The sequence below is a fragment of the Doryrhamphus excisus genome, linkage group LG11, assembly GCF_037039965.1.
Source record: "Doryrhamphus excisus strain RoL-2023G ecotype Guam linkage group LG11, RoL_Dexc_Guam_v1.1, whole genome shotgun sequence".
Classification (NCBI taxonomy): Eukaryota; Metazoa; Chordata; class Actinopteri; order Syngnathiformes; family Syngnathidae; genus Doryrhamphus; species Doryrhamphus excisus.
The window spans coordinates 12,860,205-12,877,646 of NC_136367.1; the positions used below are offsets into that span (position 1 = coordinate 12,860,205).

The 17,442-nt window shown below is 40.7% G+C and overlaps 2 protein-coding genes across 2 annotated transcripts in view; both read right to left on the reverse strand.

Moving 5' to 3' along the window:
- lig1 (ligase I, DNA, ATP-dependent) overlaps window positions 1–8,131 on the reverse strand; it is a 57,420-nt gene extending 49,289 nt beyond the window's left edge. The window contains exons 1-5 of the mRNA XM_058086570.2: window positions 7,912–8,131; window positions 7,296–7,364; window positions 4,520–4,697; window positions 4,282–4,441; window positions 1,901–2,032 (exon numbers count right to left, since the gene is read on the reverse strand). Coding sequence (XP_057942553.2) covers window positions 1,901–2,032; window positions 4,282–4,441; window positions 4,520–4,697; window positions 7,296–7,364; window positions 7,912–7,928 — 556 coding nt within the window. The 5' untranslated portion in view covers window positions 7,929–8,131. The remainder of the gene's footprint in view (window positions 1–1,900; window positions 2,033–4,281; window positions 4,442–4,519; window positions 4,698–7,295; window positions 7,365–7,911) is intronic.
- A 2,588-nt stretch (window positions 8,132–10,719) lies between these two features.
- Window positions 10,720–14,783, reverse strand: LOC131137639 (ETS domain-containing transcription factor ERF-like). The gene is made up of 6 exons (XM_078794687.1): window positions 14,680–14,783; window positions 14,422–14,478; window positions 13,112–13,163; window positions 10,993–11,224; window positions 10,791–10,911; window positions 10,720–10,737 (listed from the first exon to the last, which is right to left on the reverse strand). Exons 3-6 carry the CDS (start codon window positions 13,161–13,163, stop codon window positions 10,720–10,722), a joined length of 423 nt encoding a protein of 140 aa, XP_078650813.1. The 5' UTR covers window positions 14,422–14,478; window positions 14,680–14,783.
- Between the last annotated feature and the right edge of the window lie 2,659 nt (window positions 14,784–17,442).

Sequence of the window (17,442 nt, forward strand, 5' to 3'; positions counted from 1 at the left end):
TGATTTGTTTATTTATTTTTCATCTTATTTTGTGTAGAAAAATAAAAATTAAGATATTTGAGAACAGTGGAATGTTTTATCAGAGCTTTTCTTGTAGAAAATCGGAACAAAAGCAAAGTTTTTTCTGTTTTTAATAAATGCGTTTTTTGGTTTTTTTTGAAAAACTGATGCGGCCCAGCCTCACCCAGACCCTACCTCCAGTGGCCGCCAAGTAAATTGAGTTTGAGACCCCTGGTGTAAACGAATGAATGTTGTATGTACGTATCTTTTACTCAACGTTTACTCAACGTTTTTATTCAACTCCATTTTTCTGTAAAGTGTCCGAGTATTTTGAAAAGAGCGATACAAATAAAATGTATTATTATTATTATTATTATTATTATTTTTATTAGAGGTCATCTGGTCCCATCTTTGAGTGTATATCCAGAGGTTTGTTTCGTAGTCGGAAGGGAGTTGTTGACACAACATTGTGTATGCCCTGATAGCCTTTTCATCTTTTCATCCCATAGATCTGAGACACCACGATGGCGATGCCCCACCTATAAAGTCTTCTTTTCGGTAGTGATTACTTTGGCTTTTAGTCAGAGCTATAAAGTGGAACACCTCGTCCATCTCTTCTGTGTATTGACGTTTTCTAGTTCGGCCCATCTGGCCCAAAGCTTTTACTGTCTTCTTGCTTTGCGTTGGCTTTTTATGTTGCCGTCTCCAACGTCTCACCATACATTCATTCATTCATTCATTCATGCCAGGCTGACACGAAGCAGCCCTTCTTTCCTACTATGACAGCCAAATTGATCGCCTTTAAATTGAAAGCGGCATCATATGCTTTTTTTGTTGAGTGTTTTCCATGATGGAAAATCGTGACGACCAAGTTGTCACTGCACATGTGCACAACACGCCTACACTCGCTTATTTTTCAGCGGTCAGTGTTCAATGGATAGATAGGATTTAGTCTGGTGACTTGGGGGAAAATCGCTGGATTATACACACTATTTACGACAAGGGTCTCAAACACGCGGCCCGCGGGCCAAATGTTGCCCGCAGGACACCAGTTTGAGGCCCCCGCCTTGATATGAAAGTTTAATGTTAGTACGGCCCGCGCAAGTTTGATATGGATGCTGTATGGTATCATGTACCCAGAAAAAAATATTACGTTTGATTAATGTTCATGTTAAAGGTTAAATAACTGTTAATAGTTATCCTCCCTATCCGTGTGGAAGTGGTAAGTTTTTGGATTTTTGAAGTTTAAAGGAAATAACTTGGAGGCTACCGTTTAGGTCGCTAGCTCTCTAGTTTGAGAGTTAGCATGTGTCTCAAGACCCTGCAGTTGCGCAATATGTTGTAAATAAAGAGTATAAATGTGACTATAGTCGTGTTTTGTCATGTCTACAGGGCTCTAATAATGCTTTGTTCATTTTAATCTGAAAAAAATAATTTGTCTACCCACCAACTATATGTGGTTTCTTAAGTTTTTATTATTTGCCGTTTAATTATTATTATTATATTTATTTATTACTGATTGATTTTCTTTATTCTTGATTTGTTTATTTATTTTTCATCTTATTTTGTGCAGAAAAATAAAAATTAAGATATTATCAGCGCTTTTATTGTAGAAAATCGGAACCAAAGCACTGAAAAAGTTTGTATATTTTTCTGGTTTTAATAAATGCGTTTTTTTTTGGGGGGGGGGGGGTTCGGAAAACCTGATGTGGCCCAGTCTCACCCAGACCCTAGCTCCAGTGGCCCCCAAGTAAATTGAGTTTGAGACCCCTGCTGTACAGTGAATGAAAGTATCAGTCATATTTGGCCCGTCCGTCATGATACGCAGCACTATGAAACAGGAAATACAAACAATAACGTGTGCAATGAGGCCCAAAGCAGTCACGAGACGAAGTCTCACCTGGGTTGTCGACACTGGCCTCCACTCGGGCTCGCTTGCTTTGCTGACCTTCCGGCTTCTTGGTTTCGGCCTCGTCTTTCTGGCCGTCACTGCTACTCTCATCAAGCTTCCTCTTGGGGAACATCTTCCTCGCTGAACGGAGAACAAAAGGTGAATCTATGGACTATATAGTGTGTACTCTCCTCTTCATGATAAGCACCAGGACACTTTTGTTATGTTTTGTCATGAAAAATATGAACCAATTGATTTGTATAGTATCCATGCAACAGCAATTAACAGTAAAGTCATCTCAAAGCCATATTCATATAACTGAGCTCCGGCATGCAAGAACCGCACATGAGCCCGAGACTTAACGGAAGACAATTTATGTACAAATTACAGTAACAACATCACTTGAATGTTTTCATGCGTGCAGCAACACGCCACTCTTAAACACAGCAGGCATCAAACAACAAACTGGACGAGTCAAACGAAGGAATCAGAAGGAAACAGTTTGGCGCCGAGCAGTGAACATTATCTTCCTGCCATTAAAAATATAAGACGCTCCACTTAGGGCACCTTAACGATTCTACTTTATGTTCACGGTCCAAATGTAATCGGGAGCGCTCAGAATCACCAACAGTGGAAAAACATCGAAAAAGACCATTTTTTTTTCATATGATGTACTCTGAAAACAATAATACAAATAGGAATAATTAAGGACATGGCAAACAGCCGCTGTGTATCAAGAGCCCATTGGATCTACTCTGACCCCCCACACCCCCAGCATGGACTGTTTTCTCGCCTGGCGCGGGGAGAAAGCTCTGCAGCATCCGCTGTAGAACAACCAGGTTTAGAGACAGCTACTTCCCCCTGGCCATCAGACTGCTCAATGCCAAATAAGCCCCTCTACCCACACGCAAAACTTTAAATTATTATTATTTATTCCAAATTATTAAATTATTTGTGCAATTTACTGTTTACGCTGTACATTGTTGTTCATATTTGATGTCATCTATTTATTCTCCACATTATTATTATTATTTTTTATTATACGGGAGCCAGGCAACAACATTTCTTTAGCAATGTCGCTGCTGTGTTATTGTGCAATGACAATAAAGGAAGTCTATCTATCTATCTTACAACAAGTGCTACTTAGAAGATCAGACTTCCATCAAAAAATACCTTGTGTTTGTAAAATGAGTCTTTATCCAGATCTGCACCAAAATAAATAAAATATTTCTTCTTAAAGCAGTCTACGGTGGCTAAGCCTGCGACTCATGTCACAAGACCATAAACATTTAAATACTTTCTTACTAAAAAAAACAAAAACAAAAACAAAACGTAAATACATACAATGACTGGATCAGTCAGTGGCTCAAAAAAGGTCACAACATAACTCATTTTAAAACTCCGTACGGTAAGGTTTTCATTTCTTATTGTTATCATTCTTATTGCATGTGAAGGTTCCAATGTGTCCACAAGGGTTTTTTCACTTGCATCACCAAGTTTCGCTTCCGCTTCCGGGTTATGTGATGGCTCTTAGCAACTATTGCTAAAAAGGTGTTGCAATTAGGAACTGCTGTTTTCATTAACCTTCCTCTTGTGTTAGCTTTCTGGTATTGTCTCTTATTTTAATGTTTGTGCTTATGTTTGACCCATGTATTAAATCAGCTATAAAATATACTAAAAACAATAAGTTACCATCAAATTTGGTTCTCATGTCTTGGTTACCTTCTTAGGCTTCCTCATCCAATGAAATGTTGGTTTTAATACTTTTGGTGTGGGCATTGGAGGCCTTTTTTGTCACTATACACCTCCATTTCTATTACCAAAAATGGTAAAAATGAACCTCAAAAGAATCATATTCATAAATTACTTAAATAACTTGGAGGCTACCGTTTAGGTCGCTAGCTCTCTAGTTTGCGAGTTAGCATGTGTCTCAAAACCCTGCAGTTGCGCAATATGTTGTAATAATTTATTATTTGCCGTTTTATTATTATTATTATTATTATTATTATTATATTTATGTATTTATTTATCTATTACTGATTGATTTTCTGATTGATTTTCTTTATTCTTTATTTTTCATCTTATTTTGTGTAGAAAAATAAAAAGTAAGATATTTGAGAACAGTGGAATGTTTTATCAAAGCTTTTCTAGAAGAAAATTGGAACCAAAGCAAAGTTTTTTTAATTTTTTTTTTTTTTTAATAAATGTGGGTTTTTTTTTGTTTTTGTTTTTTTTTGATAACCTGATGCGGCCCAGTCTCACCCAGACCCTTTAATGCATTCTTTTTATGCATTAAAATGTAAAACGGTTCAGTGCCGACCCCAACACAAGAGGAGGGTTAACACAGTTCAAAAGTTTCTGAAACATGAAATTGTGTGCCGGTTCCTGACCTGTCTTGCGCTTGGTGATGCCACCAGGGGAGGGTGCTATGGATCTGGGGGTGCCCGGTGATATGGAGGAGGCCGGGGTTATGGGAGTGCTCGGGGTTTTGGGGGTAACAGAGGATGGCGGGGGAGACAACGGGGTGGGGACGGCCTTAAAGACGTCATCCTGTTGATAATTGCAAAGAAGATTCTTTAATATCTTGTTTAGGGACGCATGTACAGACGGAACAACTGGTTTTCTTACCTTTGCTGTTTTCACGACCGGTTGATCCTCTTGTTTCTTGGCGTTTACTTGCTCTTTCACTTCTGGTGCGTCATCGTCATCGCTGTCCAGAATCTGTCGGCTGCGCTTGAGGACCTTCTTAACAGACAAGTCCCCTTCCTGGACGCCATTTTGGATTTTGAGCGGGCTTTTGACAGGCCTGGCAGTCCACACAAACACAAAAACAATTGTTTACTTTGTTGAAGAACGAATGTGCGTGTTTTGGAGCATTTCTGTGTTGTGAGTGTTTTTGTACATTGCTGCGCAATTGCCCCAGTCGGCCATCATACTCACCGGTTGACACACCATTAAAACGGCCCACCAAGAGAGTGGTTAACTTTGTTAAAACTAATTAAACTTTTTTTAAAAATTAATAAAACATAATAGTCGTCCCTTACTGAATCGCAGTTCGAAGCAAATATTCCTTGGTGAGCTACTCAAAATCACAGCGGAAAGATCAAGAGCAAGGTTAAGTGATATTTTAGCACGTTAGCAAGTTAGCACGGGCCCTGTAACCGTGACAGGCATTTGCAGCTTCCTTGTGAGGCAAAAACCAGCTCCAAACAAACCTGATTGCTTGTGTGTTTTAAAGACAAAATGTCAACGTGGTTAATATTTGGCGTCCTTGGACCAGTAGCTCGACAGATAACTATAGCTAGTAAACTCGCTAGCTGCAACAAGAAAAACAAATGAGAGCCCTCAAAATGTTAATGGTTTAATTTCATTTGAATATGCATCAGATTACAATTGAGTGCATCCCATAATCAGTTCACAGTTCCACATGTCCAAAAGGAGTAGGAAGAAGCAAAGCTTATTAAATCCTACCCCTCCATCTGGTACTTTTACAATCACTAACTGTTACATTTGTTCACTTCCTGCTTTCATAATATAGTTTTAAGGATTTTTTTTGTTTTTTTTTGTCACATACTGAAGTATGAGATGATATGAGCATCCAATGCCATAATGAGTACCATAGTAAGTGTCAATATAGTGATATATATAGCACATCATGACTGGTTCAAGACTCTTCATCCTTGTATTTAGCAAACATCAACTGCTTGCATTGTTTCTTAAATTCGCTCATCTTCCGGTGGGAATCGGCGGCGGATCTTTGAAGACTTTCTCCGTGTCTATAATTTTGTCCAGAGTGCTTTTGTCCGAGGTACTTGGGCTGAGAGGTTTACTATTTTGTCCGCGGGGCGAACCCTTCCCCTGGATCTCCGCATAGTTGTGGTTGCTAAGCAACGCCTTGTCAACACCGACCGTTGTTAGCTGGCTTTTACGACCGTCTTCGATATCTAGTGTTCGTTGGTATAGCTAATATAGTCTCTCACCGCTCGATGTTACAACCCGGAATGTCAACCACGAAGGTTCCGAGATGTTATGGAGGTTATGGAGGTTAAAAGCTTGCTAGCTAGCCTTGTAACGGCTGTCGACTCCTTACAGTTTGTTGATGTGGTAAGTTCAGACCTCCCTTGTCCTGAATTAAGACAGAGTTCTCAGCAGAGTCATTCGAGGTGCCAACACGAGTAATGGTAGGGAATGTTCCCAACAAAAACTTTAAAAAAAACTTAAACACTCCGGCACAAATGTGTAAAAAAACAAGTCGGACTCCCCTTCCTCAGCCCCACTGGAGGGTTTTTGAGCATCAACCACCTCTTTAGGGTCATGCCACAGCATCTCAATGGGATTCAAGTGAGGACTTTGACTAGGCCAATGTAAAGTCTGGTTTTTCTTCAGCCAATCAGAGGTGTGTTTTGAATCTTGGGTCCTGCTTGGGTCCTGCTGCAGAACCCAAGTTGGATTCAGCTTGAGGTCATGAACTAGACATGACTGGATATTCTAGAATCCATGGTTCCATTTATCACAGCAAGTCTTACAGGTCCAGAAGCAGCACAGCCCCATACCATCACACTACCACCACCACATTTTACTATTAGTATGATGTTATTTTTCTGAAATGTGGTGTTACTTTTACCCCAGATGTAATGGTCCAAAAAGTTAAAATTTTGTCTTGTCAGACCACAAACTATTTTCCCTAAAAGGTCTTGGAGATCAAGATGTTTTCTGGCAAAATTGAGATGAGCCTTCATGTTATTTTTGTTGAGCTGTGGCTTCGGTCATGGAACTCTGCCATGCAGGCCATTTTTTGGTTTTTGCGCAGTGTCTTTCTTAAGGTGGAGTCATAAACGCTGACCTTAACTGAGGCAAGCGAGGCCTGCAGTTGTTTGTATGCTGTTGTGGGGTCTTTTGTGACCTCATGGATGAATTGGGCAATTTTGGTTGGCCAGCTGATTCACCACTGTTCCATGTTTTCACCATTTGTGGATAATGGCTCTCGCTGTGACTTGCTGGAGTCCCAAAGCTTTAGACATTACTTTATAACTTTATAACCTTTTGCACACTATTATAGTAGATGTCATTTATAGTATGGGGGGGTCATCAGATACACATATTATATGTGTGTATATGTATATCCTGTATACACGCACACATACACAGTAATATAATTATGCTGTATTCACACACACTTACACAGTAAAAATAATTAGAGCTTCCACTCTTTACTGACAGTTTTCCACTCATACAGTCAGTTGAACAGTGTACTCTGTGCGGCCACATAGAGCCAAATTACCAGCAGCCAAAACTAAAATGAGTGTCATAAAATCAGTTCTCAGTGGGAGGTAGTGCAGTTGTACACCACTGCAAGCCACAATAATAAACATGCCGAATTTGCAGTATGTAAACAAAATCTTACTTTTTCACTGATTCATCATTGGCTTTCTTCTGGACATCCTTGTCCTTCACTTTGGGTTGAAAGAAAGATCTGGAAGAATAAACGACAGCAAGCAGAAAGTGCTGTACAACATTAAAAGTCATTTTAAATTGCAACAACAAGTAAGCGTGGACTGTTGTGGTGGAGCAGTAAAGGCCATAAGCATCTTAGTCTAGAATGATTTCAGATCTTGCAAAAAACACACTTATGTCACATTTAAATTATGTAAAGATGTTGTTACGCTTCTTCCGGTTTTGCACACATGTTTTTAAAGGCTGGACGGAAGTGCGCAAAGAATCTTGGGATGTACTTCCACTCAATGGAGAACACACTGGTCGGCCGCATTTGGAGGAGCCGTCCCACGGCGCTAAAGACGTCATGTCGCACCACATAAACCGACTTAGGCACAGCTTGTACGAAAAGTTCAGCTGCAGCCACAAGCACCATAAACTAAACTCCAGGACATTCCACCTCCCGCCAAAACACATCCTTTGTTGTTAAATGAAAGCTAGCTTAAAAAGCAATGCATCCCCAAGCTAACACTACACCCTCCAATCAAGCTAGCACGTAAAAAAAACAACATGCCCTCCTAACTTACGCGATGCTGCGTTGCATGTTGATGTAGACAAACTCTTCCTTCCACCGACGATGGAATGGTTGCGGCGACAGGGGCTTCTATGTGTTATGACCGTACATAAATCCACAACAACACACCCGCACAAGGAGCCCAAAGAGACACAACTCCCGCGCTGGGGTTTGACGAACCACTTGGAATATTCGGCGCCAAAATGACAGCTTCCTCAAAGATCGTCTAGAGACAATGTGAGGAGATTGTAGTACGGGGAAAGTGAATATAAGGAATTTGGCTGTTTTCATACAGCAGCACAATATGGTAGGCTATTTGTTAATGCTTATACATTAATATAATATACTAATGTTAAGGAGACATTACTTATTGTATAGTTATTCATTAAATTTAGCACGATACAATTCAAATTAGACAAATCAACATAACACTATGAAGATCAATGCTTACTGACAAGACGATCAAGTCCTAATAATTACAATTTTAACAAAGAACGAAAGACGATTAAAAAATGTACTTTTGATGTACGGGTTTATGTGGTTGAACATTGAAAGAACGACAGCGTCATCATCTTTCTTTTAACGCATCTCTGCAGTTAAGCAAAAGCGACCAATCAAAGGCGCTGCTGCCACCTGCTGTCTCGGAGTGAAAACTTTATTTAAAAGGCATAAAATGTCACCGGGCGCATAATGTATTTATCTGGGGAGTTAAACGACACACACAGAACAGAGTAATGTAAGTTAAATACTTTATTGCAAGCGCCACGTCGTCTGTTGTTTACAAGTGCAATCTTACTGTGGCTTGAAGTGCTGACAGAAAACAAAGTCATACATAAATAAAACACAACATCTGTCCCACTAAATTGAATCACAAAACTCAAAACTATTTCAACAATCTACAAAAATAAAAGTGTTTTCACATCCCATCTGTTGCAGTAACATCCCCCCCTCCTACCCATCTGTCCATCACAGCCCTCCCTCCTCTTAATTGCTGCCTTCCGGTAAACAGCGTCCAAGTCTCAGTTCATCACATGACCTTTGCCGAGCCACTCGTTGGCGTGGAGGGCAGAGGAGGCGATAGGGTGTAAGCCAGGGAGGCTGGTTCCTCCTGAGATGAAGGGCGAGGGACTGTGGAGAAGCTGCATAGATGGGATGGCATTAGGGAGGCAGCATGGGAGCAAAAATGGATGAGGCCGGGGTTGGACCACTGTTGTGACGAGCAGAATGAGACCTCCATTAGTCACAAAGTATGAAAAAGGTTATTACCCGTGTTGGTTACCTGTGTCCATGGCTGATCCAGGGGTCCCACACAGAGGAAGACCACCCTCATTAGAGAGGAGATTGAAGGGAAGATGGCGGCTCTGGAGTAGCTGGAGGATGCATGAGTGGATGCATGGAGATGTGTGTGGGTTTTAAAAATATCTATATTTTTTTTCTACAGATTCAAATTGAAAAGTATATCAAGAGTTTCATTTCTAATGAACATCAACACAAAAGTTGCATTTAAGAAAATCACATATAAAAAGTTGTTAGTTCATATTTTTATACATATTTTATACATTTTGGTGAAGGGTGCAAGAGCATCTAAAGACAATCCCATTATTATTATTTTTTTGAATGAATTTTATTAATTAATTAATTGAGTAATTATAATTATTAATTATTATAAAATAATAAATAATAAATAATAAATAATAAATAATAAATAATAAATAATAAATAATAAATAATAAATAATAAATAATAAATAATAAATAATAAATAATAAATAATAAATAATAAATAATAAATAATAAATAATAAATAATTAACAAATTAACAAATTAACAAATTAACAAATTAACAAATTAACAAATAAATTATAAATAAATAAATAAATAATAAATGAATAAATTAATAAATTATTAAGTAAGGGGACAAGGGGTACTGAAGATCCAAATATCATTCGTTCATTCTCTACCGCTTATCCTCACAAGGGTCACGGATGGTGCTGGAGCCTATCCCAGCTGTCTTTGGGCGAGACGCGGGGTACACCCTGGACTGGTGGCCAGCCAATCCCAGGGCACATATAGACAAACAACCATTCACACTCACATTCATACCTATGGACAATTTGGAGTGGCCAATTAACCTAGCATGTTTTTGGAATGTGGGAGAAAACCGGAGTACCCGGAGAAAACCCACGCATGCACGGGGAGAACATGCAAACTCCACACAGAGATGGCCGAGGAATTGAGCTCAGGTCATTTAGCTGTGAGGCTTGCGTGCTAATCACTCAGTCGCCATGCAGCCCCATGTGTTTACATTCATTCATTCATTTTCTACCGCTTATCTTCACGAGGGTCGCGGAAGGTGGAGCCTATCCCAGCTGTCCCCGAACGAGAGGCGGGGTACACCCTGGACTGGTGGCCAGCCAATCACAGGGCACATATAGACAAACAACCATTCACACTCACATTCATACCGATGGATCATTTGGAGTGGCTAATTAACCTAGCATGTTTTTGGAATGTGGGAGGAAACCGGAGTACCCGGAGAAAACCCACGCATGCACGGGGAGAACATGCAAACTCCACACAGAGATGGCCGAGGGTGGAATTGAACCCTGGTTTCCTAGCTATGAGGTCTGCGTGCTAACCACACAACCACCATGCAACCTGTTTATAATGTTTATAAAACAAAAAGTGTACTTTGTACTGGATCATAATGACAAGTATAATCATAAATAAATAATAAATACATCCAGGAGATAAAGCATATTTATAAATGCTATATTTCAACAATATAAAAATGAGTATTATTCTGCTTGTAAGTATGATAATCATTGTAATAATTTGTGCTTTTAAAGACGCAGTAGCATCTGTCAGGTGTGTGAGATGAGCTGATGATAACCTGATGACAAGATGGAGGCAGGTGAGACGCGTAGTTGACCAGGATGAGTTTGCTCAAGTTGAACTTGTACGTGAATCTTTTGCCTTTGGTCTTGTGCAGAATACGCTTGTTGTAGTAATATCTACGTGTAAGAAGAACAATCATATTAAGAACATACTTCATTCATATTCATATATAAGATGAAGGATTATTATCCGTCTACCTGAGTGCCCGGCTTAGCTTGTCGTAGTTCATGTGGGGCTTACCCTTCCTCTCCCCCCACAGCCTGGCCAGCCTCTCGGGGTCACGGATGACGAACTCGCCCCACTCACCTCCCCAGCCGATGGCCCCGCCCTCGCCGCGGCCCAGCAGCTCCAGCAGGAAGTGCCACAGCTGGACCTGCCTGGAACCTGGAGACCAGGATGGCTTGTAGGCCCAGTCGGGGAACAACACTGCTGGGGGATCGATACAAGAAAATATTGTTCATTCATTAATTCATTCATTCGGCTGCACAGTTGTGTGGTTAGCACGCAGACCTCGCAGCTAGGAGACCCGGGTTCAATTCCACCCTCGGCCATCGGTTGTTTGTCTATATCAGGGGTCGGCAACCTTTACTATCAAAAGAGCCATTTTACCCCCTCACTCACTGAAGAAAAATAGAATGGAGCCGCGAAACATAATTTAACAGCAGAATATAGGGTCTGCATAGCGGTCGAGTGGGTAGCGTGCAGACCTCACAGCTAGGAGACCCGAGTTCAATCCCACTCTCGGCTATCTCTGTGTGGAGTTTGCATGTTCTCCCCATGCACGCCTTAAGAAATGTGTAGCAACATGCTCACATCCAGAGCAATTTGCGAGTCTCCCAAGATTTTGATTGAGGGAATTTTGGGATATCAAAGTAGAGAAAAAGCGGAGTTGATCAAGTACTCTTGCTAGTATACGGCCTCACTGAAAGTCAGATTTTGTTCAAAAGATGCATATTTTCCTCATTTGGGTGTTAAAACAAATATTTGAGCATTGCAAAGGGAGCCACAACAAAGAGGCTGAAGAGCCACATGCGGCTCTGGAGCCGTAGGTTGCTGACCCCTGGTCTATATTCATTCATTCATTTGCTACCGCTTATCCTCATGAGGGTTGCGGGGGGTGCTGGAGCCTATCCCAGCTGTCTTCAGGCGAGTTAATTGGAGTTGGCTCTTGCCTGAAGACAGCTGGGATAGGCTCCAGCACCCCCACGGCCCTTGTGAGGATAAGCGGTAGAAAATGAATGAATGGAGTTGGCAATTATGTTTTTTTTATTTAAACAGCTTAATTAATTAATTATTAATATAATTAATTCATTCATTTTCTACCGCTTTTTCCTCACGAGGGTCGCGGGGGTGCTGGAGCCTATCCCAGCTGTCTTTGGGCGAGAGGCGGGGTACACCCTGGACTGGTGGCCAGCCAATCACAGGGCACATATAGACAAACAACCATTCACACTCACATTCATACCTATGGACAATTTGGAGTGGCCAATTAACCTAGCATGTTTTTGGAATGTGGGAGGAAACCGGAGAACCCGGAGAAAACCCACGCATGCACGGGGAGAACATGCAAACTCCACACAGAGATGGCCGAGGGTGGAATCGAACCCTAGTCTCCTAGCTGTGAGGTGTGCGCGCTAACCACTAGTCTGCCGTGCCGCCCCCCCTGTATACAATGTTTTAGATTTCATTGTTAAAGTGGACCTTTTATGCTTTTTCCACTTTTCTGACCTATAAATGTAGTTAGAATGTTGTATTCTGGTGTTAAACCATACCAAAGTTTCAGATAATGAGGTTTGCGTATTTGGAAGTGAGTCCTGAAAGACGTTTGGGATGGCTCAAAACACTCGTTTTCACGGGAACCACAAAATCCAAAGAAATACAGCTGAATAGGTGCAAATTCTGAAAGAACTAGAAAGCTTTGTGTGCTGGTTATCACGTGTAGGAGTCCACAACTCAGCAAAGGGCCCGAAAAATTATCATGACACATACGTACGTAGGTCCCTAGATGAGGAAGTTGCCTACAGCCACAACTGTTAATACAAATCTGTTTTGACCCGATGGTATTGAGAAAACCTGGCGGTTATTTTTATCTTTTGTAGACCACACACCCAGCTACTACACAATTGAAGTGAATAGGTGTTCATTGGAGCTTTTACTGTATTTTACACTTTCTGTTCACAGTACCCCAAATGTGCAATCCAGACAATGAGGATTCAATCTGGTTCAGTTTTAAACCAAATGTGAAGCCAAGAAGTTAAAAAAACAAATCCAAGCATTTATTTAGTGTCAGGTTTGGAAATAAACACAAACACTTACTTCTGGTCCAGTAAGGTGATGAAAAATGTCCTACTGAGAAGTTGCACTGCATCTGAGGAAGGAGAAATGTAGTTTCAAAGAAATTCTGATGTTGAAGGAATACACAAATAAACTAGAAGTACACAATAGTAAACAAACAGCATGTTTCCAATGGACATCCTGCAGTGGTCATTCATTCATTTTCTGCCGCTTATCCTCACAAGGGTCGCGGGGGTGCTGGAGCCTATCCCAGCTGTCTTCGGGCGAGAGGCGGGGTACACCCTGGACTGGTGGCCAGCCAATCACAGGGCACATATAGACAAACAACCATTCACACTCACATTCATACCTATGGACAATTTGGAGTGGCCAATTAACCTAGCATGTTTTTGGAATGTGGGAGGAAACCGGAGTACCCGGAGAAAACCCACACATGCACGGGGAGAACATGCAAACTCCACACAGAGATGGCCGAGAGTGGAATTGAACCCTGGTCTCCTAGCTGTGAGGTCTGCGTGCTAACCACTCGACCCACTAGCTAACAATTTGCACTATTATCAACACTTATTAACTTCTTTTTGCACTTAAACCTCTTAGATGGGACCAATTATGCTCATTTTTGGATGCTTTGTATTGAGTTGTGAACTCCTATAGAGCAGCTACACACAATAACCAGCACACAAAGCTTTTCAGATTTTCCAGAATCTGCACCTAACCTAGCAATGTTTTTTTTTTTAGAATGTGGGAGGAAACCGGAGTACCCGGAGAAAACCCACGCATGCACGGGGAGAACATGCAAACTCCACACAGAGATGGCCGAGGGTGGAATTGAACTCGGGTCTCCTAGCTGTGAGGTCTGCGCGCTAACCACTCAACCGCCGTGCTGCCCTCAGTGTTTTTAAAAACAAACAACGTTATTAAAAAATATTTTGGAACAAAATGTTAAAACATAACAAATTCCAACACAATCCACACAAAAAAAACGACTATGACACACCTTTAAATAATAAAATGATTTCCTGACTTGTCTATTTAATGAATAAGCCTGTCAAAAACAATGCGCAAACAGTGGCAACTAATTGATCTAATTAATTACATAATTTTTTTGTCTGTATTTAACACATGTGCACCACAGCAAGCACTGCTCTCTGTTATGACAGCACACGGCAGCACAGCACAACTCTCAATGCAGATGTACAAATTGCTGCATGATTCATGAATTAATTTCAAAACTTGTGATTAATCTGATTAAATGTATTCATAATTTGCCAGCCCTACTGTTTAACCAATATTTTTATAAAAAAAAAAAAAAAAAACTTCAAATGAGTTACCTCTTTCTTCCCTGTTTACTGCTGGCTCGCCCTTTGGAAAGAAGACGGATCAGGATACTTTGGGAAAAAATGAATAAAAAGTCTATCACTGTGACATTTCTTTTATTGACAGATGTGTTGGCTCGTTAAAGCGCAGACAATTCAATTGTGCTGACACAAAATGTCAATACAAGTGCAAAAAAAAGTTGCAGTAATCCCTGCAAACACAACAAAAGATGACAGTTTGTGTGCCGACGTTGCAAAACAATTCAAAGTTACCTTGAGAGGAGAAGCTGAGGATGAAGAAGGATGAGGAGGCGGTCCGCTTAAAGTGAGGAAAGGACTGAAGGATGGATGAAGACGATCTTAAAAGGTCTCCTCTTGGAACACCCCCACCTTCTTAACAAACCCCCACCCCACCCCACTCATCTATCCCACAGTCAGACAGACAAGGTCAAAACCAGTGTATGATTCTAGCAACTACTATGCAAAGAAATTCCTGGGAACGATCAAAAACAATCATGAAGTAAACATATAATTCATCAAATGTCAAGATGTCAATAAAATAAATACAACAACAAATGAAAAATAAAGCAGTTGTTACATAAATTATACAGCTAATTCATTTGAATAATGTTACAAAAACATAAACATTCTATGAATAAATGGGTCATGACATTAACGAATCAGTTACCAGGGTTGTACAGTGAGAGTATTTCTTATGTACTACTATGTAATACAGGGGTCTCAAACTCAATATACTTGGGGGCCACTGGGAGCTCGGGTCTGGGTGAGACTGGGCCGCATCAGGTTTTCAACAAAAAAAAAAAATATTAAAAACAAAAAATTTAAAAAGCTTTGGTTCCAATTTTCTACAATAAAAGCTCTGATAAAACATTCCACTGTTCTCAAATATCTTAATTTTTATTTTTCTACACAAATAAGATGAAAAATAAATAAACAAATCAAGAATAAAGAAAATCAATCAATCAGTAATAAATAAATAAATATAATAATAATAAAACGGCAAATAATAAAAACTTAAGAAACCACATATAGTTGGTGGGTAGACAAATTATTTTTTTCAGATTAAAATGAACAAAGCATTATTAGAGCCCTGTAGACATGACAAAACACGACTATAGTCACATTTATACTCTTTTTATTTACAACATATTGCGCAACTGCAGGGTCTTGAGACACATGCTAACTCGCACACTAGAGAGCTAGCGACCTAAACGGTAGCCTTCAAGTTATTTCCTTTAAACTTAAATAGCCAAAAACTTACCACTTCCACACGGATAGGGAGGATAACTATTAACAGTTATTTAACCTTTAACATGAACATTTATCAAACGTAATAATTTTTTCTGGGTACATGATACCATACAGCATCCATATCAAACTTGCGCGGGTCGCACTGACATTAAACTTTCATACCAAGACGGGGGCCTCAAACTAGTGTCGTGCGGGCCACATTCATAAGTCTTACATTTCTTTCACAACACACATAGAATTTTTTTTTTTACCCAAGCGTGGCATCAGCAAAATATCGGAATGACACATGTTGGCCATACGGAGAACAATGCTGATTGCACAAACTAGAGCAGTACCGGAACACAATGCTCCACAAACGTTTTATTTGAACATGTGTTAAGTTTCACCTTGGCTAAAATGTGCTAGACTGGGCAACGCCCCACAGACTCACACACACACACACTTTGTCGGGAACAGACAGTAGCTTCTCCAAAGCCTCCATCCCTTTTACCGCTAACAGGATTTGACCCTTAAGACCTGCAGCGTGACCCTCATCCTCTGCAATAACATCATCCTGTTTCACTCTCACCATTGTCCCACACACACACACACACACACAAAAGACGTGAAGGTGTAAGGTCAGTGAATGCATTACACAAGAACATGTTGATGTGTTCAAGTGCACCAAAAAGGCTATGGAATAAAGCCGTTAGTTGACAGGGCCGGAATGACGCAATGGGAAAGAGGATGGAGACTTGGGGAGGAGGGATACAGAGGGTGGGGGGGTGGTTATGTGGGGAGCGGATGCCGAGAGTTTGATACGATTGAGATGAAGGGGAGGTTGAGGATGAGGAGGCTAAGCGCCAGATTAAAGCGAGTGCTCGTCAGCTCTAAAACAAACAGTCCTTTTAGTCGCGGATCAGATCCAGACTTCAACCCCCACACCTGCAACCTCATCCTTCCACACACATGCGCACACCCACACATAGAGGAAGTGTGTCCGTGAAGGTGGTTCTGATCCAAATGTGGCCTTGGTGGAGGTCTGCTGTAATAATATCAAGTAAATATAAACCAAAATTAAATTAAATATTATGTAAACACTCGCTAACGTGGGGTAAAGGACAATTCAAGTTTGGTGCAAATCCATTTTAAACTCTGCAGGTCCACAGTATTGTTTGTTTTTCAGCCTTGGGGGAGGTCCACGCTCCACTCGGGGGTGTCGTTCTAGCTTTTTATATCGTTTCATTTAGTGTTTTCCATTGAATTCACTGATAATTAGGACCGTCAATCGATTAAAATATTTAATCAGGATTAATCACATTTCATTCATCATTAACTCATAATTAATCACACTTCATCAAAGCTAGAAATACGTTTTTAGTAGGGCTGTATAATTACATCAAATGTTATGTAAAGGGTTATCAATTTTGGAAATGGGCGGCACGGCGGACGAGTGGTTAGCGCGCAGACCTCACAGCGTTTGATTCCACCCTCGGCCATCTCTGTGTGGAGTTTGCATGTTCTCCCCGTGCATGCGTGGGTTTTCTCCGGGTACTTCGGTTTCCTCCCACATTCCAAAAACATGCTAGGTTAATTAGCGACTCCAAATTGTCCATAGGTATGAATGTGAGTGTGAATGGTTGTTTGTCTATATGTGCCCTGTGATTGGCTGGCCACCAGTCCAGGGTGTACCCCGCCTCTCGCCCGAAGACAGCTGGGATAGGCTCCAGCACCCGGGTCGCGGGACCCTCGTGAGGAAAAAGGGGTAGAAAATGAATGAATGAA

What these genes read in the sequence shown, in the direction of transcription:
- LOC131137639 (XM_078794687.1), bottom strand. Translation starts at nt 13,163, where the DNA reads ATGCAGTGCAACTTCTCAGTAGGACATTTTTCATCACCTTACTGGACC. An exon ending in ATCACCTTACTGGACCAGAA is followed by an intron (nt 11,225 to 13,111) that starts GTAAGTGTTTGT and finishes TCGATCCCCCAG; the next exon opens with CAGTGTTGTTCCCCGACTGG. An exon ending in AAGCTAAGCCGGGCACTCAG is followed by an intron (nt 10,912 to 10,992) that starts GTAGACGGATAA and finishes TCTTACACGTAG; the next exon opens with ATATTACTACAACAAGCGTA.